The 14,563-nt window shown below is 42.9% G+C and overlaps 1 protein-coding gene across 1 annotated transcript in view; it reads right to left on the reverse strand.

Moving 5' to 3' along the window:
• LOC143774982 (protocadherin-15-like) overlaps nt 1-14,251 on the reverse strand; it is a 56,919-nt gene extending 42,668 nt beyond the window's left edge. Inside the window, exons 1-3 of the mRNA XM_077262797.1 lie at nt 14,063-14,251; nt 13,820-13,879; nt 11,981-12,073 (exon numbers count right to left, since the gene is read on the reverse strand). Coding sequence (XP_077118912.1) covers nt 11,981-12,073; nt 13,820-13,879; nt 14,063-14,188 — 279 coding nt within the window. The 5' untranslated portion in view covers nt 14,189-14,251. The remainder of the gene's footprint in view (nt 1-11,980; nt 12,074-13,819; nt 13,880-14,062) is intronic.
• Between the last annotated feature and the right edge of the window lie 312 nt (nt 14,252-14,563).

A 14,563-nucleotide genomic window follows, 5' to 3' on the forward strand; every position in this document is an offset into this window, starting at 1 on the left:
GACAACCAAACCAAATCCCCAACACGAAGTCGGGGACCAACACAGCGACGGCGGTTAGCAAAACATTGCGCCTTCTCCTGAGACAACGTCAAATTGTCCACCACGTGAGTCCAAATTTGCTGCAACCTGTCCACCACAGAATCCACACCAGGACAGTCAGAAGGCTCAACCTGCCCTGAAGAAAAACGAGGATGAAAACCAGAATTACATAAAAAAGGCGAAACCAAAGTGGCCGAACTAGCCCGATTATTAAGGGCGAACTCGGCCAATGGCAAGAAGGTCACCCAATCATCCTGATCATCAGAAACAAAGCATCTCAGATAGGTTTCCAAGGTCTGATTGGTTCGTTCGGTTTGGCCATTTGTCTGAGGATGGAACGCTGAAGAAAAAGACAAATCAATGCCCATCTTAGCACAAAAGGACCGCCAAAACCTAGAAACAAACTGGGAACCTCTGTCAGACACAATGTTCTCCGGAATGCCATGCAAACGAACCACATGCTGAAAAAATAATGGAACCAAATCAGAGGAGGAAGGCAATTTAGGCAAGGGTACCAAATGGACCATCTTAGAAAACCGATCACAAACCACCCAGATGACGGACATCCTTTGAGAGACAGGAAGATCAGAAATAAAATCCATGGAAATATGCGTCCAGGGCCTCTTCGGGACAGGCAAAGGCAAAAGCAACCCACTGGCACGAGAACAGCAAGGCTTGGCCCGAGCACAAGTCCCACAGGATTGCACAAAAGAACGCACATCCCGCGACAAGGAAGGCCACCAAAAGGACCTAGCAACCAAATCTCTGGTACCAAAAATCCCAGGATGACCAGCCAATACTGAACAATGAACCTCAGAAATAACTCTACTAGTCCATCTATCAGGGACAAACAGTTTCTCCACTGGACAGCGGTCAGGTCTATCAGCCGGATACTCCTGCAGCACCCGCCGCAAATCAGGGGAGATGGCAGACAAAATCACCCCCTCTTTGAGAATCCCAGCCGGCTCAGGGACTCCCGGAGAATCAGGCAAAAAACTCCTAGAAAGGGCATCAGCCTTCACATTCTTAGATCCCGGAAGGTATGAGACCACAAAATCGAAATGGGAAAAAAACAGCGACCATCGAGCCTGTCTAGGATTCAACCGCTTGGCAGACTCGAGGTAAGTCAGATTCTTGTGATCAGTCAAGACCACCACGCGATGTTTGGCTCCCTCAAGCCAATGTCGCCACTCCTCGAATGCCCACTTCATAGCCAACAACTCCCGATTGCCGACATCATAATTACGCTCAGCAGGCGAAAACTTTCTAGAAAAGAAAGCACATGGCTTCATCAAAGCGCCATCAGAACTTCTCTGAGACAAAACAGCCCCTGCCCCAATCTCAGAAGCATCAACCTCGACCTGAAAAGGGAGCGAAACATCTGGCTGACGCAACACAGGGGCCGAAGTAAAACGACGCTTAAGCTCCTGAAAAGCCTCAACGGCCGCAGGGGACCAATTCACCACATCAGCGCCTTTCTTCGTCAAATCAGTCAAAGGCTTAACCACACTAGAAAAATTAGCGATGAAGCGACGGTAAAAATTAGCAAAGCCCAGAAACTTCTGAAGACTGTTCACAGATGTAGGTTGAGTCCAATCATAAATGGCCTGAACTTTAACAGGGTCCATCTCGATAGTAGAAGGGGAAAAAATGAAGCCCAAAAAGGAAACCTTCTGAACTTCAAAGAGGCATTTAGACCCCTTCACAAACAACGCATTAGCACGAAGGACCTGGAATACCATTCTGACCTGCCTCACATGACACTCCCAATCGTCCGAAAAGACCAAAATATCATCCAAATATACAATCATGAACCGATCCAGATACTTCCGGAAGATGTCGTGCATAAAGGACAGAAACACAGATGGAGCATTAGAAAGCCCGAATGGCATCACCAGGTACTCAAAATGGCCCTCGGGCGTATTAAATGCTGTTTTCCATTCATCGCCCTGTTTAATACGCACAAGATTATACGCCCCTCGAAGGTCAATCTTGGTAAACCAACTAGCCCCCTTAATCCGAGCAAACAAATCAGACAGCAGAGGCAAAGGGTACTGAAATTTGACCGTGATTTTATTGAGAAGGTGGTAATCTATACAGGGTCTCAGAGAGCCATCCTTCTTGGCCACAAAAAAGAACCCTGCTCCCAACGGTGACGAAGACGGGCGAATATGCCCTTTCTTCAAGGACTCCTTTACATAACTCCGCATAGTGGCATGTTCTGGCACAGATAAATTGAAAAGTCGGCCCTTAGGGAACTTACTACCAGGAATCAAATTAATAGCGCAATCACAGTCCCTATGAGGAGGTAGGGCACTGGACTTGGGCTCATCAAATACATCCTGGTAATCCGACAAAAACTCAGGGACTTCAGAAGGAGTGGAAGAAGAAATTGACATCAAAGGAACATCACTATGTATCCCTTGACAACCCCAACTAGACACAGACATTGCTTTCCAATCCAGTACTGGATTATGAACCTGTAACCATGGCAAACCCAACACGACAACATCATGCAAATTATGCAACACCAAAAAGCGAATATTTTCCTGATGTGCGGGAGTCATGCACATGGTCAGCTGAGTCCAGTACTGAGGTTTATTCTTGGCCAATGGTGTAGCATCAATCCCCCTTAAGGGAATAGGACTCTGCAAAGGCTCCAAGGAAAAACCACAGCGCCTGGCAAACTCCAAGTCCATCAAGTTCAGGGCAGCGCCCGAATCCACAAATGCCATAACAGAGTAGGACGACAATGAGCAAATCAGAGTAACAGACAAGAGAAATTTAGGCTGTACAGTACTAATGGTGACAGACCTAGCGGACCTCTTAGTGCGCTTAGGACAATCAGAAATGGCATGAGTGGAGTCACCACAGTAAAAACACAGCCCATTCTGATGTCTGTGTTCTTGCCGTTCAGCTCTGGTCAAAGTCCTATCACATTGCATAGGCTCAGGCCTCCGCTCAGAGGACACCGCCAAATGGTGCACAACTTTGCGCTCACGCAAACGCCGATCAATCTGAATGGCCAAAGACATTGATTCATTCAGACCAGCAGGCGTGGGGAACCCCACCATAACATCTTTAAGGGCTTCAGAAAGACCCTTTCTGAAAATTGCTGCCAGGGCACACTCATTCCATTGTGTAAGCACAGACCACTTTCTAAACTTCTGGCAATATACTTCTGCTTCATCCTGACCCTGACATAGAGCCAACAAGATCTTTTCTGCCTGATCCACAGAATTTGGTTCGTCATAAAGCAATCCAAGCGCCAGAAAAAATGCATCTACATTAACCCCTTAAGCCCGTATGACGTACTATCCCGTCGAGGTGGGGTGGGCCTTAATTCCCGGTGACGGGATAGTACGTCATACGCGATCGGCCGCGCTCACGGGGGGAGCGCGGCCGATCGCGGCCGGGTGTCGGCTGCATATCGCAGCTGACATCCGGCACTATGTGCCAGGAGCGGTCACAGACCGCCCCCGGCACATTAACCCCCGGCACACCGCGATCAAACATGATCGCGGTGTACCGGCGGTACAGGGAAGCATCGCGCAGGGAGGGGGCTCCCTGCGGGCTTCCCTGAGACGATCGGTACAAGGTGATGTACTCACCTCGTACCGAACGTCTTCTCCCTGCAGGCCCCGGATCCAAAATGGCCGAGGGGCTGTATCCGGGTCCTGCAGGGAGCACTTCCGGGTCGGAGCAGGCTGCAGATGAAAGCTGCAGCCTGCACGGCTGTAAGTGAGATCGGAGATCTCACAGAGTGCTGTGCACACTGTGAGATCAGCGATCTGTAATGTCCCCCCCTGGGACAAAGTAAAAAAGTAAAAAAAAAAATTTCCACATGTGTAAAAAAAAATAAAAAAAATTCCTAAATAAATAATAATAAAAAAAAAAAATATTATTCCCATAAATACATTTCTTTATCTAAAAAAACCAAACAAAAACAATAAAAGTACACATATTTAGTATCGCCGCGTCCGTAACGACCCAACCTATAAAACTGGCCCACTAGTTAACCCCTTCAGTAAACACCGTAAGAAAAAAAAAAAAAAGAGGCAAAAAACAACGCTTTATTACCATACCGCCGAACAAAAAGTGGAATAACACGCGATCAAAAAGACGGATATAAATAACCATGTTACCGCTGAAAACGTCATCTTGTCCCGCAAAAAACGAGCCGCCATACAGCATCATCAGCAAAAAAATAAAAAAGTTATAGTCCTGAGAATAAAGCGATACCAAAATAATTATTTTTTCTATAAAATAGTTTTTATCGTATAAAAGCGTCAAAACATAAAAAAAATGATATAAATGAGGTATCGCTGTAATCGTACTGACCCGACGAATAAAACTGCTTTATCAATTTTACCAAGCGCAGAACGGTATAAACGCCTCTCCCAAAAGAAATTCATGAATAGCTGGTTTTTGGTTATTCTGCCTCACAAAAATCGGAATAAAAAGTGATAAAAAATGGTCACGTGTCCGAAAATGTTACCAATAAAAACGTCAACTCGTCCCGCAAAAAACAAGACCTCACATGACTCTGTGGACCAAAATGTGGAAAAATTATAGGTCTCAAAATGTGGAGACGCAAAAACTTTTTTGCTATAAAAAGCGTCTTTTAGTCTGGTTTCACACTTGCGTTTTTATCTGCATGCGTTTTTTTAAAAAACCGCATGTGTGAAAAAATGCATGTAAACGCGGTAAAACGCATGCGTTTTTATAGAAAAACACAAGAAAACAAGAAAAAAACAAAAAACCCTAACCCTACCCCTAACCTGAAATACGTGGCACTGAAATACGTGGCACTGAAATATACGTTTATATACGTATATACGTATATAAGTGCCACGATATTTCAGTGGCCACGTATATAAGTGCCACGTATTTAAGTGCCACGTATTTAAGTGCCACGTATTTAAGTGCCACGTATTTAAGTGCCACGTATTTACGTGCCACGTATTTACGTGCCACGTATTTAAGTGCCACGTATTTAAGTGCCACGTATTTACGTGCCACGTATTTACGTGCCACGTATTTACGTGCCACGTATTTTTCAGTGCCTGAAATACGTGGCACTGAAATACGTGGCACTGAAATACGTGGCACTGAAATACGTGGCACTGAAATATCGTGGCACTTAAATACGTGGCACTTAAATACGTGGCACTTAAATACGTGGCACTTAAATACGTGGCACTTAAATACGTGGCACTTAAATACGTGGCACTTAAATACGTGGCACTTATATATGTGGCACTTATATACGTGGCACTTATATACGTGGCACTTACATACGTGGCACTTACATACGTGGCACTTATATACGTGGCACTTATATACGTGGCACTTATGACTGTCAGAAAATGTTCAGTAAACGGTTAGGGGTGAGGTTAGGGGTAGGGTTTCAGGTAGAATTGGGGAGTTTCCACTGTTCAGGCACATCAGGGGCTCTCCAAACGCGACATGGCGTCCAATCTCAATTCCAGCCAATTCTGCGTTGAAAAAGTAAAACAGTGCTCCTTCCCTTCCGAGCTCTCCCGTGCGTCCAAAAAGGGGTTTACCCCAACATATGGGGTATCAGCGTACTAGGGACAAATTGAACAACAACTTCTGGGGTCCAAGTTCTCTTGTTATCCTTGGGAAAATAAAAATTTGGGGGGCTAAAAATCATTTTTGTGGGAAAAAAAATATGTTTTATTTTCACGGCTCTGCGTTGTAAACTGTAGTGAAACACTTGGGGCTTCAAAGTTCTCACAACACATCTAGATAAGTTCCTTGGGGGGTCTAGTTTCCAATATGGGGTCACTTGTGGGGGGTTTGTACTGTTTGGGTACATCAGGGGCTCTGCAAATGCAACGTGACGCCTGCAGACCAATCCATTTAAGTCTGCATTCCAAATGGCGCTCCTTCCCTTCTGAGCTCTGTCATGCGCCCAAACAGTGGTTCCCCCCCACATAGGGGGTATCAGCGTACTCAGGACAAATTGGACAACAACTTTTAGGGTCCAATTTATCCTGATACCCTTGTGAAAATACAAAACTGGGGGCTAAATTTCATTTTTGTGAAAAAAAAAAAAAAAATTATTTTCACGGCTCTGCGTTATAAACTGTAGTGAAACACTTGGGGGTTCAAAGCTCTCAAAACACATCTAGATAAGTTCCTTAGGGGGTCTACTTTCCAAAATGGTGTCACTTGTGGGGGGGTTTAATGTTTAGGCACATCAGGGGCTCTCCAAACGCAACATGGCATCCCATCTTAATTCCAGTCAATTTTGCATTGAAAAGTAAAATAGCGCTTCTTCCCTTCTGAGCTCTGCTATGCGCCCAAACAATGGTTTACACCCACATATGGGGTATCGTCGTACTCAGGACAAATTGCACAACAACTTTTGTGGTCTAATTTCTTCTCTTACCCTTGGGGAAATAAAAAAATGGGGGTGAAAAGATCATTTTTGTGAAAAAATATGATTTTTTATTTTTACGGCTCTGCATTATAAACTTCTGTGAAGCACTTGTTGGGTCAAAGTGCTCACCACACATCTAGATAAGTTCCTCAGGGGGTCTACTTTCCAAAATGGTGTCACTTGTTAGGGGTTTCAATGTTTAGGCACATCAAGGGCTCTCTAAATGCAACATGGCGTCCCATCTCAATTCCAGTCAATTTTGCATTGAAAAGTCAAATGGCGCTCCTTCCCTTCCGAGCTCTGCCCTGCGCCCAAACAATGGTTTACACCCACATATGGGGTATCAGCGTACTCAGGACAAATTGCACAACAATTTTTGGGGTCCAATTTCTTCTCTCACCCTTGGGAAAATAAAAAATTGGGGGTGAAAAGATCATTTTTGTGAAAAAATATGATTTTTTATTTTTACGGCTCTGCATTATAAACTTCTGTAAAGCACTTGTTGGGTCAAAGTGCTCACCACACATCTAGATAAGTTCCTTAGGGGGTCTACTTTCCAAAATGGTGTCACTTGTTAGGGGTTTCAATGTTTAGGCACATCAAGGGCTCTCTAAATGCAACATGGCGTCCCATCTCAATTCCAGTCAATTTTGCATTGAAAAGTCAAATGGCGCTCCTTCCCTTCCGAGCTCTGCCCTGCGCCCAAACAATGGTTTACACCCACATATGGGGTATCAGCGTACTCAGGACAAATTGCACAACAATTTTTGGGGTCCAATTTCTTCTCTCACCCTTGGGAAAATAAAAAATTGGGGGTGAAAAGATCATTTTTGTGAAAAAATATGATTTTTTATTTTTACGGCTCTGCATTATAAACTTCTGTAAATCACTTGTTGGGTCAAAGTGCTCACCACACATCTAGATAAGTTCCTTAGGGGGTCTACTTTCCAAAATGGTGTCACTTGTTAGGGGTTTCAATGTTTAGGCACATCAAGGGCTCTCTAAATGCAACATGGCGTCCCATCTCAATTCCAGTCAATTTTGCATTGAAAAGTCAAATGGCGCTCCTTCCCTTCCGAGCTCTGCCCTGCGCCCAAACAATGGTTTACACCCACATATGGGGTATCAGCGTACTCAGGACAAATTGCACAACAATTTTTGGGGTCCAATTTCTTCTCTCACCCTTGGGAAAATAAAAAATTGGGGGTGAAAAGATCATTTTTGTGAAAAAATATGATTTTTTATTTTTACGGCTCTGCATTATAAACTTCTGTAAAGCACTTGTTGGGTCAAAGTGCTCACCACACATCTAGATAAGTTCCTTAGGGGGTCTACTTTCCAAAATGGTGTCACTTGTTAGGGGTTTCAATGTTTAGGCACATCAGGGGCTCTCCAAATGCAACATGGCGTCCCATCTCAATTCCAGTCAATTTTGCATTGAAAAGTCAAATGGCGCTCCTTTGCTTCCAAGCTCTGCCATGCGCCCAAACTGTGGTTTACCCCCACATATGGGGTATCAGCGTACTCAGGACAAATTGTACAACAACTTTTGGGGTCTATTTTCTCCTGTTACCCTTGGTAAAATAAAACAAATTGGAGCTGAAATAAATTTTGTGTGAAAAAAAGTTAAATGTTCATTTTTATTTAAACATTCCAAAAATTCCTGTGAAACACCTGAAGGGTTAATAAACTTCTTGAAAGTGGTTTTGAGTACCTTGAGGGGTGCAGTTTTTAGAATGGTGTCACACTTGGGTATTTTCTATCATATAGACCCGTCAAAATGACTTCAAATGAGATGTGGTCCCTAAAAAAAAATGGTGTTGTAAAAATGAGAAATTGCTGGTCAACTTTTAACCCTTATAACTCCGTCACAAAAAAAAATTTTGGTTCCAAAATTGTGCTGATGTAAAGTAGACATGTGGGAAATGTTATTTATTAAGTATTTTGTGTGACATATGTCTGTGATTTAAGGGCATAAAAATTCAAAGTTGGAAAATTGCGAAATTTTCAAAATTTTCGCCAAATATTCGTTTTTTTCACAAATAAACGCAAGTTATATCGAAGAAATTTTACCACTAACATGAAGTACAATATGTCACGAGAAAACAATGTCAGAATCGCCAAGATCCGTTGAAGCGTTCCAGAGTTATAACCTCATAAAGGGACAGTGGTCAGAATTGTAAAAATTGGCCCGGTCATTAACGTGCAAACCACCCTCGGGGCTTAAGGGGTTAAGCAATGCAGGATTTCCTGGCTCAAGGGAGAATGCCCAGTCTTGCGGGTCGCCACGCAACAAATAAATAATAATCTTTACTTGCTGAATAGGGTCACCAGAGGAGCGGGTTTCAGAGCAAGAAACAGTCTGCAATTATTTTTGAAATTCAAAAATTTAGATCTATCCCCAGAAAACAAATCAGGAATTGGAACTACATAATCTTGAATACTTTGTACCCTTGCAGTGAGTTGATCCACACAAGAGGACAAACCTTGAATATCCATATCTACACCTGAGTCCTGAACCACCCAGAGGTTAAGGGGAAAAGAAAGACAAAACAAGCTGCAAAGAAAAAAAAATGGACTCAGAACTTCTCTTATCCCTCTTTTGAGATGCATTAACACTTTGTTGGCCAGCTGTACTGTTATGGACCTGGTGGTTAGGAGCACCCGGAATGACCTGATGGTTAAAATGGAAAACCTGGGACAAGCTCTGAGGAGGTGGTAACTCTACTGACCGCAATCCCTAATCCTATCACACACACTAGAAATAGCCGTGGAGCGTGCCTAACTCTCCCTAGACGCCTCTTCACAGCCTAAGAGCTAACTACCCCTAAAGATAGAAATAGAACCCTACCTTGCCTGAGAGAAATTTCCCAAAGGAAAGGCAGCCCCCCACAAATATTGACTGTGAGTTAAGAGGGAAGTGACAAACACAGGAATGAAACAGATTTTAGCAAAGGAGGCCGAATCTTCTCTAGATAGACAGAGGATAGGAAAGGGAACTATGCGGTCAGTATTAAAAACTACAAAAACCACGCAGAGTGTGCAAAAAGATCTCCACACGACTCACGGTGTGGAGGTGCAGCTCTGCACCCCCAGAGCTTCCAGCTAGCAGGGAAATATCATAATAGCAAGCTGGACTAGAAACATAGCATGTACTGAGAAATATATTCAAAAACCAATGAACAACAAATGAACTAGCAGGGACTTAGCTTCTGCTGGAGTAGACAGGTCATCTGAGAAATCCAAGAGAGATCTGAACCAGTACTGAGACATTGACAGCTGGCATGAACTAATGACTTGAGCAGAGTTAAATAGGGAAGCCAGCAGAAGCAATAAGCGAGGGCAGCTGAGAAAGCCAACCTCAAAGATCAGCAGTTCCACTCAAAGCCACCAGAGGGTGTCCAAGGACCGAGCTCACGAAAGTACCATTCACGACCACAGGAGGGAGCCCGAGAACGGAATTCACAACACACCCCTAACCCTAATCCCAACCCTATTCCCAACCGTAAATGTAATCCAAACCCTAACCCTAACTTTAGCCCCAACCCTTACTGTAGCCTTAACCCTAGCCTTAACCCTAGCCCCAACCCTAACCCTAGCCTTAACCCTAACCCTAACCCTAGCCCTAACCCTAACCCTAGCCCTAACCCTAATGGAAAAATGGAAATAAATACATTTTTAAAATTTTTTAATTTTTCACCAACTAAGGGGGTGATGAAGGGGGATTTGATTTACTTTTATAGCGTGTTTTTTAGCGGATTTTTATGATTGGCAGCCGTCACACACTGAAAGACGCTTTTTATTGCAAAAAAATATTTTTTGCTGTACTACATTTTGAGAGCTATAATTTTTCCATATTTTGGTCCACAGAGTCATGTGAGGTCTTGTTTTTTGCGGGCCGAGTTCACTTTTTTATTGGTAACATTTTCGGGCATGTGACATTTCTTGATCGCTTTTTATTCCGATTTTTGTGAGGCAGAATGACCAAAAACCAGCTATTCATGAATTTCTTTTGGGGGAGGCGTTTATGCCGTTCCACGTTTAGTAAAATGGATAAAGCAGTTTTATTCTTCGGGTCAGTACGATTACAGCGATACCTCATTTATATCATTTTTTATGTTTTGGCGCTTTTATACGATTTATTACGATATACTATTTTATATAAAAAATAATTATTTTTGCATCGCTTTATTCTGAGGACTATAACTTTTTTATTTTTTCTTTGATGATGCTGTATGGCAGCTCATTTTTTGCGGGACAAGATGACGTTTTCAGCGGTATCATGGTTATTTATATCTGTCTTTTTGATCGCGTGTTATTCCACTTTTTGTTTGGCGGTATGATAATAAAGCATTGTTTTTTTACTTTTTTTACGGTGTTCACTGAAGGGTTAACTAGTGGGACAGTTTCATAGGTTGGGTCGTTATGGATTCAGCGATACTAAATATGTGTACTTTTATTGTTTTTTTATTTACTTAAAGAAATATATATATTGGAACAATATATATATATATATATTTTCTTTATTTAGGAATTTTTTTTTCTACTTTGTCCCAGGGTGGGACCTTATTGTATAGTGTCAGATCACTGATCTGACACTTTTTAAAGCACTGTGTCAGATCAGCGATCTGACAGGCAGTGCAGGAGGCTTGCCGGCACCTGCGCTTGCAGGAGGACAGAGGAGAAGCTCGGAACAACGCGATCACATCGCGTTTTTCCGAGGGTCTCAGGCAAGCACCTAGGGAGCCCCTCCCTGCGCGATGCTTCCCTATGCCGCCGGAACGCTGTGATCATGTTTGATCGCAGTGTTCCAGGGGTTAATGTGCCGGGAGCGGTCCGTGACTGCTCCTGGCACATAGTGCCGGATGTCAGCTGTGATTGGCTGCGCTCCCCCCGTGAGCGTGGCTGATCGCCTATGACATACTATCCTGTCCCTAGGAATTAAGTCCCAGGTCAAATCGATGGGACAGTACGTCAGATGGCAGCAAGGGGTTAAGTACCAAATTGGCTCTGTCATTAAGGGGTTAAATTTGTTTGGTGATCTGAAACATTTAAGTGTGATGAACATGCAAAAGAATAGGAAATCAGGAAGGGGCAAACATTTTTTCACACAACTGTATATACAGTTAAAAAAAAGTCACAGGCAACAAAGGCACCGCAAAAACATCCAGGAGGATACCAAACAAGGTGGTTTAGGATAAGCCCCACGGGCAATTTCATGAAGCATTTTCTGCTTCAAAAACTCAGGTGGTTTGCGGGAGTGAAAGAGATGCTATGTGCACATAGACTTGCAAATGTGATCGAGCTGCAATCACACTTACAATCTTTCAGTATTTTTTAATGTATTTCGTCATAAACAAGAACTGATACAAAAGACAGAAGCATCAGTTTTTCCTTTCCACTCTTCCTTCTTTTGGATGGGATTATTCTAGAATTAGGTGGCTTATTAGCAACACCTGCCAGGAACAGATTTGCATGTACATTTAGTTAACAATCTGAATAATTAAAAAAACAACTCTGCATATTAATTACCTCGCTGATGTTCTGGGCAGCAATGGATTCCTCCAAAAACTTTGGTTTATTGTCATTTTCATTAAGAATTTGAACTATTATTCTGTATTGGACCTAGAGATAGGAGGCAAAGAATAAAGAGGGAATATGCAGATTGGATAACTTAGTGGCAATTGATAAGCAATATATACAATGCAGGGACAAACATATCGCCGGTGCGGCTGCACAGGGGCCCGATCAGCTGCTGAACCTTCACGATCCATCCTAGAGCCAGCAAATCTAAGTGTAGAGGAAGGTGACGTACCCGAGTCATTTGCAGACAGAAGGTGGGTGGACGCTCAGCTGCACTCTGTAAAAGACGCTGGATGGGCCCCTTTCCTCTATATGTTTCACATAGTGTTTAGGCACCCTGTCAGTGGCCCTGCCAGGGCTTACGTCCAAACGACCTGCAAAATGGGATTCAGATGTATGCGGCGACGGGGCCATAGACTCTAAATAAGGCTAGGTTCACATTGCGTTATTGGGTGATCGCTGAAGGACAGCGTTGCACTGCGAAAATGTCGCAATTAACGCTGTGCAGCGGGTCCGTTAGCGCACCCATTGACAGCAATGTTGTTCCTGCCTGAAGCGCATCGCTAGCGCGTGCCTTTTTCAGGTCGCGCTAGCGATGTGCCGTTCTTTTGTGGCGCGCCTCGGACGCTGCTTGTGGCGCGCCTCGGACGCTGCATGCAGCGTCCGCGGCGCGCCCGAGGTCCGTTCCCCGGGGACGTTAGTGCGACCTCTAAACGCGGCCCCTACAAATACATTGCGTTAGCGCAATCCGCTAGCACTAGCGCTAAACGGATTGCCCTAATACAATGTGAACCTAGCAGTGATGGCGTCCATATGACAGAACGGATCAGAATAGAAAATGCTGCAATTTTTTTTATACATTATCTGTCTGCAAATAAACATGATCATTTCAACTACATCATCACTGACTTGAATTGATCAGTGTGCGGTCTGTATGGCATGCTTTTTACATATATCCATATGTATCATGAATATGTATGATGTGCTCATCTTTGTTTTGTTTTGTTTTTTTAAATCATCATGATCTGAAACTGGTGTTTTTCTATGGTGGTGTGTACTATGTACAATAGCAATGTGTAAATGGGTATGTCCGTATTGTATTATATTGTGCTTAATGTGAATACACTTGGTGGGCTTGCTCACACTGTCATATATTCTCTCATGCCAGAGAATCGGTCCGATTATGCTAATTACACATTTTACTGTAATCCAATTATTTCACATGAGAGAATCGTATCACAGATGTGGAGAAGACGGAGAACATAATTTCTCCATTGTCTTTGTGCACGCACATTGGACTGCACTCAGATGACATCTGGGTGCAGTCCAATGTTTCACACGCACCCATCGACTTGTATGGGCGCGCGTGATCTGATTATTAGATGCATTCACAGAATGGTCAGATTGTTTTCTCATGCCGATTCGCAGATCTGCACTGCCCCATAGAATAACACTGGGCCGAGTGCTATCCGATAAAACATCAGAGAGCACTTGGTTATCTTATACGCTAATGTGAGCGAGTCACTAACACTTCCACAAGATCAAACATACTTAAAGAAGGTATAAAATGGTCTATTAATTGGAAATGATCAACTTAAAAAAAAATCTATTCTTTGCTTGCTTGCCAAAGGTTAGCTGTGGAACTGGTGACTTGATTTTTCCATTTTCAGTGTCAATTAGCCAAAGGTGTTCTGCCATTGAAAAAATATTGCAACTAATGTGCCAATGAATACTGTAGTTACAATAGTAAAATTTTAGCCAAGTGTCAAATAATTGATTGTTAGTTACCATTGGATATCCTTCCTCAGAACATGAGAGGGTGACTAGTAGAACAGATGGGTCCAGAACCTAAAAAAAATCATGACAATTACTGATGTACAGTCCTGGATTAGATATACTGTGTGTGTATATATATATAAATATATATATATATATATATATATATATATATATATATATATATATATATACCGGTATATACATATATTAACTTCTAGTGTATAGTTTACTCCAAAATGTAGCCACCATTACCTCCTTATCCAATGTTTTCCCAAAAGACACATTGAGCCAGACATTCTTCCCATCCAGGTAAAACCAATCAGAGTCTGTGCCACTTAGACAGAGTTTTACTGTGCTGGTCACTGGGTCTCCGAACATACTAAGATTAGCCACAAACGTCCCATTAGGGCTGTTCTCAGGTATCTCTGTGAAGATGTTGCTTCCTCCAGAGCATTGATCACCTGAAATTTTATAAAATGAAATTCATCTTAAGGAAGTCAGTGAAAAAAATAATTTTCTCCATATACAGTATTCATAGATGACTCCACATATTGCACCTGGTTGAACTTGTTACTTGTATAAAAGACACCTGTCCACACAATCAGTCACACTCCAACACACTTGTCCACACAATCAATCACACTGCAACCTCTCCACCACAGTCAAAACCAAAGAGCTGTCTAAAGACACCAGCGACAGAATTGTAGAATTGCACAAGGCAATTATAACCAATCTGTGATCCAAAAAATATCA

The sequence above is a fragment of the Ranitomeya variabilis genome, chromosome 5, assembly GCF_051348905.1.
Source record: "Ranitomeya variabilis isolate aRanVar5 chromosome 5, aRanVar5.hap1, whole genome shotgun sequence".
NCBI classification, from domain to species: domain Eukaryota; kingdom Metazoa; phylum Chordata; class Amphibia; order Anura; family Dendrobatidae; genus Ranitomeya; species Ranitomeya variabilis.